This window comes from Manacus candei, unplaced genomic scaffold (assembly GCF_025592945.1).
Source record: "Manacus candei isolate 608988 ecotype Guabito, Panama unplaced genomic scaffold, ASM2559294v1 h1tg000057l, whole genome shotgun sequence".
NCBI lineage: Eukaryota > Metazoa > Chordata > Aves > Passeriformes > Pipridae > Manacus > Manacus candei.
Window position 1 is genome coordinate 11,921,055 of NW_026138105.1, and position 11,088 is coordinate 11,932,142.

The window sequence follows — 11,088 nt, forward strand, 5'->3', positions numbered from 1 at the left end:
AGTTGGTTATCCTTACATTTGGCATCAGCCACTTCCATTGGGCTCCATAGGGGAGGGAGAGAGAAAAGGAAAACTCAGCTCAGGGCGTTTTAATAAGTTCAGCGTTACGAGCTGGGGAAAAGCTGTGGAACACACAAGTGGTAACGCAGGATTAATCTTTCCTTTAGTCTTGGGAATTATGTTTTCATTAATCCTAATTTTTCCAGATGTTTCACTCCTTATACCATGCTCTTCAAAGCCTCTGTGGCTGCAAATTCTAATGAAGCCATGAGAACATTTTAAAGAGAAAGATTCAAAGCTTAAATTGCTTCCTTTTTTTTTTTTTTTTCTTTTTCTTGGGTTTTTCTTTTTTTTTTTTTTCCTTTTCTTTTTTTCTTTTTTTTTTTTTTTTTTTTTTTTTTGCCTCCCTCTTTTCTCCCCCCCCCCCCCCCAACCCCGGTTGGGCTGTCGGGGAGTTGCATGTGTGTGCGGTCCCAGCGCCTCCACATGTTGTGTTACACAATGTGCTAACAAGATGGAGAAGGCCACTCGGACCGCGTGATGCCGGGGTGACGTCTGTTGGGCTTTGTGTCCCCCCGCTTCCCCCCCGGTAGGACCTGGCTGCGAGGGGCTGAGGAGAGGGAGGAGGGGGGGTTCTGGCCCCCTGCCCACCACATGACAGCCGGCACCGGGGCTCACAGGGTCACAGCTGGTCCGGAGTTCTTAAAACACTCGCGGTGCTCGCTCCCGGCTCGCTCGGGCACCAGGCGGGTGGTTATGTAGGACCTATGGAGGGGATGGAACAGAGCTGGAGCTCTGCAGGAGCAAGCTGGCAGGATCTTTAGGGAATGGAGAATTTTGGGGTGCTCCAGGCTGGAGGGAGCAGTGGGTTGAAGATGATGCCATGGCTGGGGGTGCCATTGGCAGTCCCTTCCCATCACACAGTACTGCCCTGCAGTACTGCTGGAACTCCCGATCCCTCCTGCCCAGCAGCGGGTCCCCAGTACCCCTCTGGGTGCCAGTGCGTCGCCACGGGGTGGGAGCACCCAGCCACTCCATTGCCATGGCGGCATTCCCAAGCCCGGCACCCCTTCAGGCTTCTCCATCCATCCCCAGCCTGGCACTGCCACAGGATCCAGCTGCCACCGCCCGGCATCCCCTCCTCACCGGGAGCCCTCGTCTGACGCAGGAGGTCAGACAAGATGATCGTAACAATCCTCTCGGTCTCCAGCACCCGGGATTGAGATCCATGTACTTATATGGCCTGAAGAACGCGGTGGGAGCATGACCAACGTCTGGAAATCCAGATATGACTAGATCCCTTCATTAGTAATTTCTTGTACATGACTTTCTAGACCATGGGGATTTGTTAAATTTGCAGGAGTGTTTCTCACAGTGCCATGGACTGGCTGCTGCCAGCATATATTGGCTCGGATCTGTCAGATCCTGTTGCCTTATATGACCCTCGGTTAATTCAGCTTTTCTTTGTATCCAGCCCTCAGCAGGGAACTCCTCCAGCAGTCCCAGCGTGGATCCTGCTAAAATGGTTCCCCAGTCCTCCTGCCATAAAACAACTGCCCCCCCCAGTGAAAGGGGGATGTGGGGGGTGGAATTCAATGCTCCCCTCCCTCCCCGCTGCCCAAGCCCTCGCCAGATGCTTCCTCCATCCCTTCTCCTTCAGTGCCGAAAGAAAACTCGCTGTGCCTGGAAAATGTTACCGGAGGGACTGGACCTTCTCCCCATGGGGACCGTGGCATCCTGAAGGCACACCCTGCACCATGGGGTTAATCATTCGCTGTCTTCAAGGGTGCCCCAGGGCCAGGGGGGACTTTCACCTTCTCAGTGACCTCTTGGAATTTCGACCTTCTTTTATGAGTGCCATAAAGGTTATTTTTTAATCTGTGTCCCAGTGGGGTTTCCCCCTCTCTGCTGTGGGGTCTTTGGTCTGGGGAGCACTTGGGCATCGCTGCTCTTTGCGTCTCATCTGGTTTGGAAAGCGGAAAGGCTCACAGGATGCCCTTTTCCCAAGGGAAGAGGATGGTGGTATCCAATATCTCATCAAAGGAGCCTGGTGGTGGTTGACCCCACAGAGGCAGCAGAGCAGAGGGTGCTGCTGGCAGGGATGTGAAAGGCTGTGGGTCATTAGAAACCTCTTCCACTGGCTTCTGCCCCTATGGGAGCCCAGAGAAGCATCTCAAATGCCCAGGTGCTGCCAGAGAAAAGTTTCTAGGTGGAAAAAGAGCATGTGTCCAAGAACATCCCACTGAGCCTGCAACTGCCTATCCCCCACTGACCGAGATAAGAGCTATGTCACCCCCCGAAACACCCCATCACCAAACAGTGAGCCCAGTCCTGAGCTGCCACTTCCCCATGTGCCCTCCTGGAATCTGCTGACCCAGCACACAGAGTCCAGTGGAGGCATCCTGACTTTCCAGTGCCCTGCACCTCTACTCCTTGCCAGAGATGATCCAGGACATTTACATCCCAAAACTCCTAATGTGTTTCTTGTCCTCTCCAGCAGATCTGGCAGCACTGGGATGCTCAAGGACACATCCCTCCAGCATCTTTCTCCTCCTCTCAGGAGGCACTGTGCCATAACCTTGAAGTCTTCCAAGCACTCTGTTTCTTAAAAGACCTGTTCCATGGGGGGGTTTTTTAGCATTTTATTTAACACCACCTTAAAAAAGTCCAAACCAGAGCAGGAAGGGGCAGGCTGAGATGCTGTGGCCAGAAGGAGGGGGGTCACCAGGCAACACCCAGTGTGCCAGGAGACACCCTGTTCTCTGGCACACCAAGCCAGAGCAAAAACACTTCCTCAGCTCTGTAAGAGCAGCCTGGCTCCTCCATCTCGGGAGCATGACCTGCTCCAAGCATCTCCCTGGGGTTGTGTCTCACCCACCATCAACCAAAGAGGTTTCACTGTGCCAAACTGCCCCCTTGAAAACCCCCTGGATGGGCTGATGTGGTATATGAAGGGTACAGGTGAGGGGTCAGAAGCTGAAATCCCTTTCTTTGCCTTTTGTACCCCAGAAAGTGATGGGGAAGGCTCTGCCTGTATCCCCTTGGTCCTCATCCCCACTGCCTGGTGGAGGTGAGAGCCATCAGCAGCCAGAGGAGATGGGTTGGGCTGTGTCCCTGTGCAGGCAGAAGTAGGAGCAACGGGAGCGTCCTGCCGACTCACCCATCCCATCCCATCCTATCACATCCCATCCCATTCCATGCTCAGCCACCCTGAGGACACCAGAGAGACCCATATGGCACTGTGGGGACCCCCGCCCCACATTTCCTTGGGTGAGGATGCTCCCACGGGAGCATCCACTGCCGTTAGCATCACCAGCCGTGCAGCAGGGATGTATAAGGGGCGGACAAAGCACCCTGTCTCCCATCCCAAAACCCTCACTGCTCCCACCACCCCTCTGTTGGGTGCAACACAACGCCTCCTCACCCGCCAAAGGCATTGCCTTCAAAGCACCACCTCCTCCTATACATCGCCCCCATTTCCAGCATCTCTGGGTTGAAAAATGGCCGGGGATGGTTTGGCAGAGGACCCTCGCGCAGATTATTCAACAATTGTTTCCCATTTTGCGCCCTCGCCTGCCTCATCCTCCAGTAACAATGACGAAGAGCGGCGCGGAGCCAGCGCCCGCGGCAGGGGTGTTGAGATCAGGGACAGCACAAAAATATCTCCTCTCTGGAACAAATATTTACCAACCCTTCTGCCTTTTGTTCTTGTGGTTCTCATATATTTTTTCTTTAATTTTTTTTTTTTCCAGACATTCACTGGCAAAATGTCACACTAAGCAGCAACCCAGAAACTTCGGGGTAGCTGCTTGGCTGCTCTGGGCTTTGTTTTTCTCGCGCGCTAATTGTTAATGAATTTCCAGCCATTTAAGCCAATGCAAACCTGTGAGAAAATGATCTTTTCAGCCCTGATTTTGGAGCTTCATGGTGCTTCCCAAAATCCAAGCGGTTGCCGGGGAAAACGTGCATCATTCCGCAGAAGGGGGTGGTGGCAGTGCCAGAGTCAACGTGGAGTGGGATGTGGCAGAGCCGGACTGGGAGCTGGGGTTTGTGTGAGCTGCCAGCATCACTCCTGGGTTCCAGCAGTGAAGTCCCCACTCCTGGAAGGGGATAGGTTATATGGGGTGAGTGCCATGGTACCCCCATCCCTGGCCAGCTCCTCACCAATCATCCTTCTCCCTTCTCTGCCCCATGGCAGGTTTTTCTTGTTTCCCTTCAAAATCATAATGTCCACTTTTATGGTGGCCAAACAAGAGCACGTGGCTAATTTATGGGTGTTGTCTTTAAAGAAGAGAGGAACAAAACCCTCCTCTTCTGCAACATAAACTCAGATCTTCCGTTAAAAATTAACCGTGGCCATAAAACCCCCGATGTAGGAGCAAGCAGAGCTCACCCTGTGAGCACTGCTGGGCTGCTGCCCCAAGACAGCACCCTGCCAGTCACCATCCCCTCCTGTCCACTCCAGGATGGCCATACTGCCCTTCACCCAGCCCCGTTGCCTCCTGCCCCTCTTCCTGGGGTTTTTCCAGGGCGCCCTGCTCCTCTTCTTTGCTCTCTTCGTCACCTTTGATGAGCCCTCAGCGCAGGCAGAGGATGCCAACTTGGTGGCCTACCAGATCTACAGCACCTTTCCCTTCTTCCAGGACATCCAGGTGATGCTGGTGGTGGGACTGGGGCTCCTGCTGACCTTCCTGCCCCGCTATGGGCTCAGTGCCCTCACCCACAACTTCCTCCTGCTCAACTTCTCCATGCAATGGGCGCTAGTGCTGCAGGGCTTGATCCACCACTTCCACCACGGCCAGGTCCACCTGGATCTCCACAAACTCCTCATCTCTGAGTTCGCTGCCGTGACTGTGCTCATCTCCGTGGGGGCCATCCTGGGGAGGAGCAGCCCCTGCCAGTTGCTCGCCATGGCCACCTGTGAGGTCCCCGCCTACCTCGCCAGTGAGTGGGTCATTGTCAGCTGTCTGGGCGTCCTGGATGTGGGTGGCACCATCACGATCCACGTCTTCTCCTGCTACTTCGGCCTCGGCGTGTCCAAGGCTCTGTTCTGGGCAGGGCAGAAGCCGCTGCACCCCAAGGAGACCCCAACGCCCCGCTCCGACCTCATGTCCCTGGTGGGGATGCTCATCCTCTGGGTTTTCTGGCCCAGCTTTGTGGCTGTCCTCTGCCAACCGGGCGATGCCCAGCACCGTGCCATCCTGAACACCCTCCTGGCCATGAGTGCCAGCGCCATAACCACCGTGGTGGCCTCCAGCCTGCTGGAGAGGGACGGCAAACTCAGCCCCAGCCACCTGCAGAATGGCAGCCTGGCTGGCGGGGTGGCCATCGGCGCGGTGGCCGACATGGCCATGCCACCGGTGGCTGCTCTTGCCCTGGGCAGCCTCTCGGCTGTGACGTGTGTCCTCGGCTTCAGGTTCCTCACCCCACTCCTGGGAAGGAAGCTCTTGCTCCAGGACCAGTGTGGCATCCACAACCTCCACGGTTTGCCCGGCATCCTCGGTGCTGCAGCCAGCGCCGTGGCCATCCTGGTGGCACCCAAGGACACCTCTAGGTCCTACGTCTCCCAGCTGTCCCCCTCTGGGGGCAATGCCAGTGAGATGGGGGGAGAACAGCAGGGGGACGGTGGGGTGAGCAGACAGGCCCTGTGCCAGGCAGCAGGGCTGGCAGTGGCCATTGGGGCCTCACTTGTCACTGGGCTGCTCACCGGTGCCACGCTCCGGCTGCCCTGCCTGGCCCGGCCACCCGAGCGGCTCTGCTTCGATGACTCACTGTATTTTAAGTTCCAGGATCAGGATGAGAGCCTGGGCCCAGGCAGCACGACTGAGGAAGGAGCCCTGGCTCTGAAGGAGCATGTTTAGGCACTGGTGAGTGTGCAGCTGCAGGGAGGGCCAGGGAATATCACCAGCCTAGATCAGCTGGCAGGAGATGTTGCCTGTTCTTGCTCCTGCCCTGTGCCTGGCTCCAGCCACCGAGGACTCTGGCATAGCTGGGTCAGCATCACAGCACTGGTCCCTCTTCCATCCTCCCACCCTGCAGCTGCAAACCCCCTCCTCTGCTCCAGTCACCCCCAGGACCCACCCATCCCAGGTAGCAGCCAGAGAAACAACCTGCTAAGGGTGTCTCCCCTGGGATGGCTAATAACCTACAACTAATCCAGACGGTCCTGCTGCAGGACACTGGCACCAGCTGCTTCACCCTTGGCAGGTAGCATCACCTACAGTGCCCACCCTGACCCTCAGCTCCAGCTCTCACTCTGGACTCTCCTGTCTACTGCAGGCAACACCTGGAGAGGGCTTCCAGCTCAAGCCATGGCTCCAGGCCAGGAACTCAGCATCCCATGCCTGGAGGGTGGAACCGCAGCAGTGGGATACAGGGAGATGGGATAAGCTGGCCACAAGCTAAGGATTTAAAAGGGATTTGACAACCTGCACTGGGCAATTCACTCTCCAGGAGAGTTTGCAAAGGGAGGCACCAGCTTTCTTTACCACTGCTGCTGTGACGACGACGCAGCCCAAGCATGGCGAGGAGCCTCAGAGAGAGCCAGGATGCAGGAGGCACCCGCAGCCCACAGGACCCTCATCCCGCCCCAAAGCAGGAGCTGGGAAAGCTGCGCCAGCATCCCAGGAAGAGCACTGGCCCCATCCCATCCCACCACGGGCAGTGAGCCGCTTCCACCCTGTGGAGGACAAAGCCTGCAGTCCATGGCTGGCATGAGGCGAGCTGGGAGCGCGGGGCCGCATCCTGCCTGGAGAGCAAGGGCTGTGATTCACATCCCCCCTGCCACGAATCACCGCTGCCCCTGCGCCCCCACGGACCCCGCTGCTGCTGAGACAATGCAGGCGATGCTCAGGGGCTCACAAGGGGGTCGAGGCCACCAAGGCCCCCAGCACTGTCTGCAGGAGCAGGGGAGCTGTCAGCGCGGTTGGGGGTCCCCAACCCTGAGCGGGTGGGAGAGGGGCTGGATCCCCTCCGCCTGGTGCAGCCCCAGGCAGAGCCAACACCAAGAGGGAGGGAGGCTGGGGAATTCGCCCTCCAATAATCACAAACAGGCTTGGGGGCCCGGGCGTGTTTGGTTAATTGTTAGAATAAAATATTGCCGAGCTCTGACAAAGAAATCCTGCCCCGCAGCCCGGCGCGGCCGAACAATGGGCCCCGGCGCAGGATGCTGCGGGCTGAGCAGTGGGGCCAGGGGCCATGAGGGAAGGAGGCAGCTTGGTCCCCCCAGCTCCCAGCCAAGCCCCAGCAGGCCCCCAGCTTCTTGGCAAGTCGGTATGGATGTGCCCCACGATGGTGTTGGGAGCCATCGCGCGCCCACTCGGAGCAGGGACCGGCCGGGCCCCTCGCCACTGCCCGGCTCCCGCTGTGTGTCAAGAGCCTCCAGAGCCAGAACCCGCCCGGGGAGCTGTGATACCATCGGTGCTGGATCGGTCGCATCCAGTCTCCAGGAGAGCTGGTGCTCCCGCTGAGCCCGGCATCCCAGTCCCGCTGGCTGCCCCCATGCCGAGGCCTGCTGGCTCCAATGCCAGCTCTGGCTCCAGCACGGGGAAGAGGGGGCACAGGGTCAGCAGCACCAGGGGCTGCAGCCACCCTTGTGGGAACCAGCTGTAGAGAGGGATCACATGCACCCACCCTTGCACATGCATGCACACACATGGAACTGCGTGCACCCACCCACCCACACATACACACGTGTGCAGACACCACTGCACACACATGTACATGTGCACACATAACCACATGCATGTGCCCAGACACACATGCACACACGTACATACACACACATGCACAGACATCCCAGCACTCATAAACACATGCACACGCAGCCTCAAGGCTGCAAACCTCTTGCTGTCGGAGGTAGTGGAGCAGGCAGAGCCGCTTTCCAGCATCTCCCAGCCCTTCCCAGCGAGGAAGAGGACGCAGGCTCCTGCCGAGCAGCCCGCGGCACCCAGCAGGGGAGCGGGCAATGGGGGCGCGGAGAGGGAGCACACCCGGAGCTGGGCCTGGGCGCACCCCGCCTCCCGGCTGGCATGTCCTGGCACGGGCACCCCGGCACGCCGCGGCACAATCTGGTCGGCAGATGCTTCAAAACCAGCAAGAGGCCCAAGAAATGATGGGGGGGTCAGCACTTTCCCGCGGCCCGGAGGGGCTCAGGTGCTCGGTGACCTATGGCTTGGCGTGCTGGGACCCACCTGGGTCGTGGCATGGCTCCATCAGCCCCACTCCCGGCCATCCCTGCCCCCCAGGATCCGCTGTTCCGCCTCTGGGTGTGCTGCCCGGCACTCCCTGCTCCTCCAAACCAACCGCCCTCCAAAGGATGGAGCAGTCAGATATTCCGCAGAGCCTCCAGCGTTTATCACACTGTAAATCTGGGCTTTCAGCAGCTTCACAATGCTGCAGGGAGATGGGAGAGAACAAAACGCTGCTCTGCTCTGTCAGACACAGCCTGCGTGTGCCAGTGCCCCCAGCGCTGGGGCTGCCAGGGGATGGGCCCCCAGCCCCTCTGACAGGGGGGTGAGGACTGAAGCAGGGGCTATATGTGGGCAAGGGCCCCCCGGACACCAGCCGGGGGGCTGCTGGCACCCCGAGATGGGGATAGCTTGGGTCAGCTGCACTTCGGTGGGACAGCGGTGGTGTGGGGGGCAAAATCTGCCTGTGTGGAACTTCGGCAGCCACTGTCCCTCTGCATGGTCCCCAGGCGTGGTGTCCCTGTGTGGCCCCCTGGCAGAGCTCCCCAGGCACAGTCCCTGGGCACTATACCCCCATGTGGTCCCAAACCATGGTCCCTGGGCACAGTACCCCACTATGATCCCCCAGCACTGTCCTGTAGAACAGTGCCCCAGCCCACTGGGTTCTGCTGCTGCCTCCGAGCTCAGCCCAAAGCTGGGTTGGGATGCAACCCACTGGTGCTGGCAAGAAGTATCAACCCCCATCCTTGTCCCCATCCCTGTCCCCACAGCCTCCCCCCTCCAACCCCCATCTCCCAGCGGGACCCTGCCATGATTGCAAAACAAGCAGGGAAGGGAGGGAGCCGAGATCGCGCTGCTCACACGGCGCTTGGATGCATCTGGCAAGGCAACCCGCCGGTGGCACAGGGCACGAGGAGAGGGCGTGGGCATAGCCAGCGAGCCCTCCCCGACCCTGCGCGTCCCCCTCAGCTCTAACATGCGTGTGCACCTTTTCTACATCCCTGCAGCCCCCGGGCCGGGCGGGCTCACACAAGGCACACAGGGAGCACGGGCAAGGAGGGGGCTGGCAGGGCGCCCAGCGGCTGCCAAGGGGCTGGCACAGCACAGGGGGGTGGGGGGGCCGTGGCGGCAGCTGGAGCCACATCAGAGCGGCCCCCCCGGAGCAGCCGGGAGCGTGCGGTGCTGCCCTCGAAGGAAATGCGCTCACTCCCATGTGCTGCACACTTGGGTTCGCCTCACTGCTATTTTTATTTGACTTTTCAGGGCCTGTTTCCTTTTTCCGGCTGTTTTTGCTGTGATTCCACCATTGCTTCGACCTCGCTTTTTCCCCTCCCTCCCTGTTGCTTCTTCCTTCACTCTTTCCTTCCTTTCCATGCACTCATTCCTGCTGCTGCACCGGGTTCCCGGTTCAGCAGCAGCTGCCTGGGAGGGAAGGGTAGTGAACAGAGGCAGTTACTGCTCTGGTTTATCTGGGAAGGTGCTGACAGGTCACTGGAGGGGGGACTTTGCTCCAGCCTTGATAAAGAAAAAGGCTGTGAGTCACCCTGTCCAAAGTCACCGTCCCAATCCTGTTGGTGCTTGAGCTACGTGGTCCTGGTGGGGCCCCCAGCCCCATCCACTGGATATCAAGCATCAATAGGACTATTTTGAGAGAATAAGGGGATGTGGAGGAAGGGTGGTTGGGATAACGGAGGGGGAATAAGAAAGAAATTCAGAATCTAAGCCAGTGCAAAACCTCCTGTGGAGGCAGCAAAAAGGGCAGTGCTCTCTCCCAAGGAGGAGGATGGAGCCGGGAGGAAGGAGCCCAGGCATGATGGGACCAGTCAGGGAGGAGCATGGCACTGGGAGGTCTCTGGCACTGGGATGTGCTGAACTGCAGCTCCCTGGATGGTCCCTGGTGCCAGCCTGCCCCAAGCTGGGCAGATGTCACCCCCTAGGGCCCACGTGCCCTGGAGAGACCCCATAAAGCATCAGTCAGAAGTTGCAGCCCCCTGCTCTCACCCCCAAACCAAGGTCCCTGTTCTGCCCCATCAAATCAAGGGGTCCCGCCTGTACCACACTACACCCTGGCAATTCTGGTGTGCTCAGGGTGGGGAGGGGCCCTCTCTCACCCACCCTGGCACTGTAGCCCCTCCAGCTCTTTCTAGCCCAGAGGGAGAGAAGGTGGGCAAGGACCATTGAGAATCCCCTGCCCTCCCCTCCCTAAATCCCTCTCCCCAGCCGGATGTTTGAACCTCACCCAGACTACCCCAGAGAAACGTGCGCCTCTATTCCCTCCAAGGCACATGGGTGGGTGTCCCACTCACCAGCAGCACCCCATTGCTCCCCCCCGGCCACAGCCCTGCCCAGACCGGGGATGGTGACCGAGGCTCTGGTGGGAAAAGAACGGGCAATGCTGGCGTGGCCGTGGGGACACACGGCGTGGGCAGCGCCCGGCTCCGCTCAGCACACACAGCCCACTGCTGCCATCTCGTGTCCTCCAGAGCCGGGCTGGCCCCACTCAGGGCTGGGACAGCATCCACCCGGCTGGAGAGGCACAGGGGCGCACTGTGGGCCCTCCCACCCGCTGCTCCAGAGGAGAAATGGTCTCCCAGGAAAGCAGCTCCTGTCCTCCATCGCCCACACACCAACAGAAGCCCATGGGCCAGGGATGCAGGCACAGAGGGCAGAGGCAAGATGCCACAGTGCCCACCCCTGCTGCAGGCTCCTGCCTGGGCATGCACAGCCACAGCCCCATGCCCAGACCCTGCACCCTGCCAGCTCCATCCACAGCACAAGAGCCTCTGGATCACCAGATAAAGAACCCTAAGCGCTTCTAAGGAAGGAGAGGTTTTATTTCTGGCTTTCCAGAGGCTGTTTGCCACCCAACAGGGCAGCAGGGACCACGAACAGGGTGCTG

General features: G+C 59.1%; 1 protein-coding gene across 1 annotated transcript; it reads left to right on the forward strand.

Moving 5' to 3' along the window:
• Positions 1–4,415: 4,415 nt before the first annotated feature.
• On the forward strand, positions 4,416–6,835 carry LOC127478141 (ammonium transporter Rh type A-like). Its single transcript, XM_051803402.1, has one exon. The coding sequence runs from the start codon at positions 4,467–4,469 to the stop codon at positions 5,859–5,861; it is 1,395 nt and encodes a 464-aa protein (XP_051659362.1). The 5' UTR covers positions 4,416–4,466; the 3' UTR covers positions 5,862–6,835.
• The last annotated feature ends 4,253 nt before the right edge of the window (positions 6,836–11,088 follow it).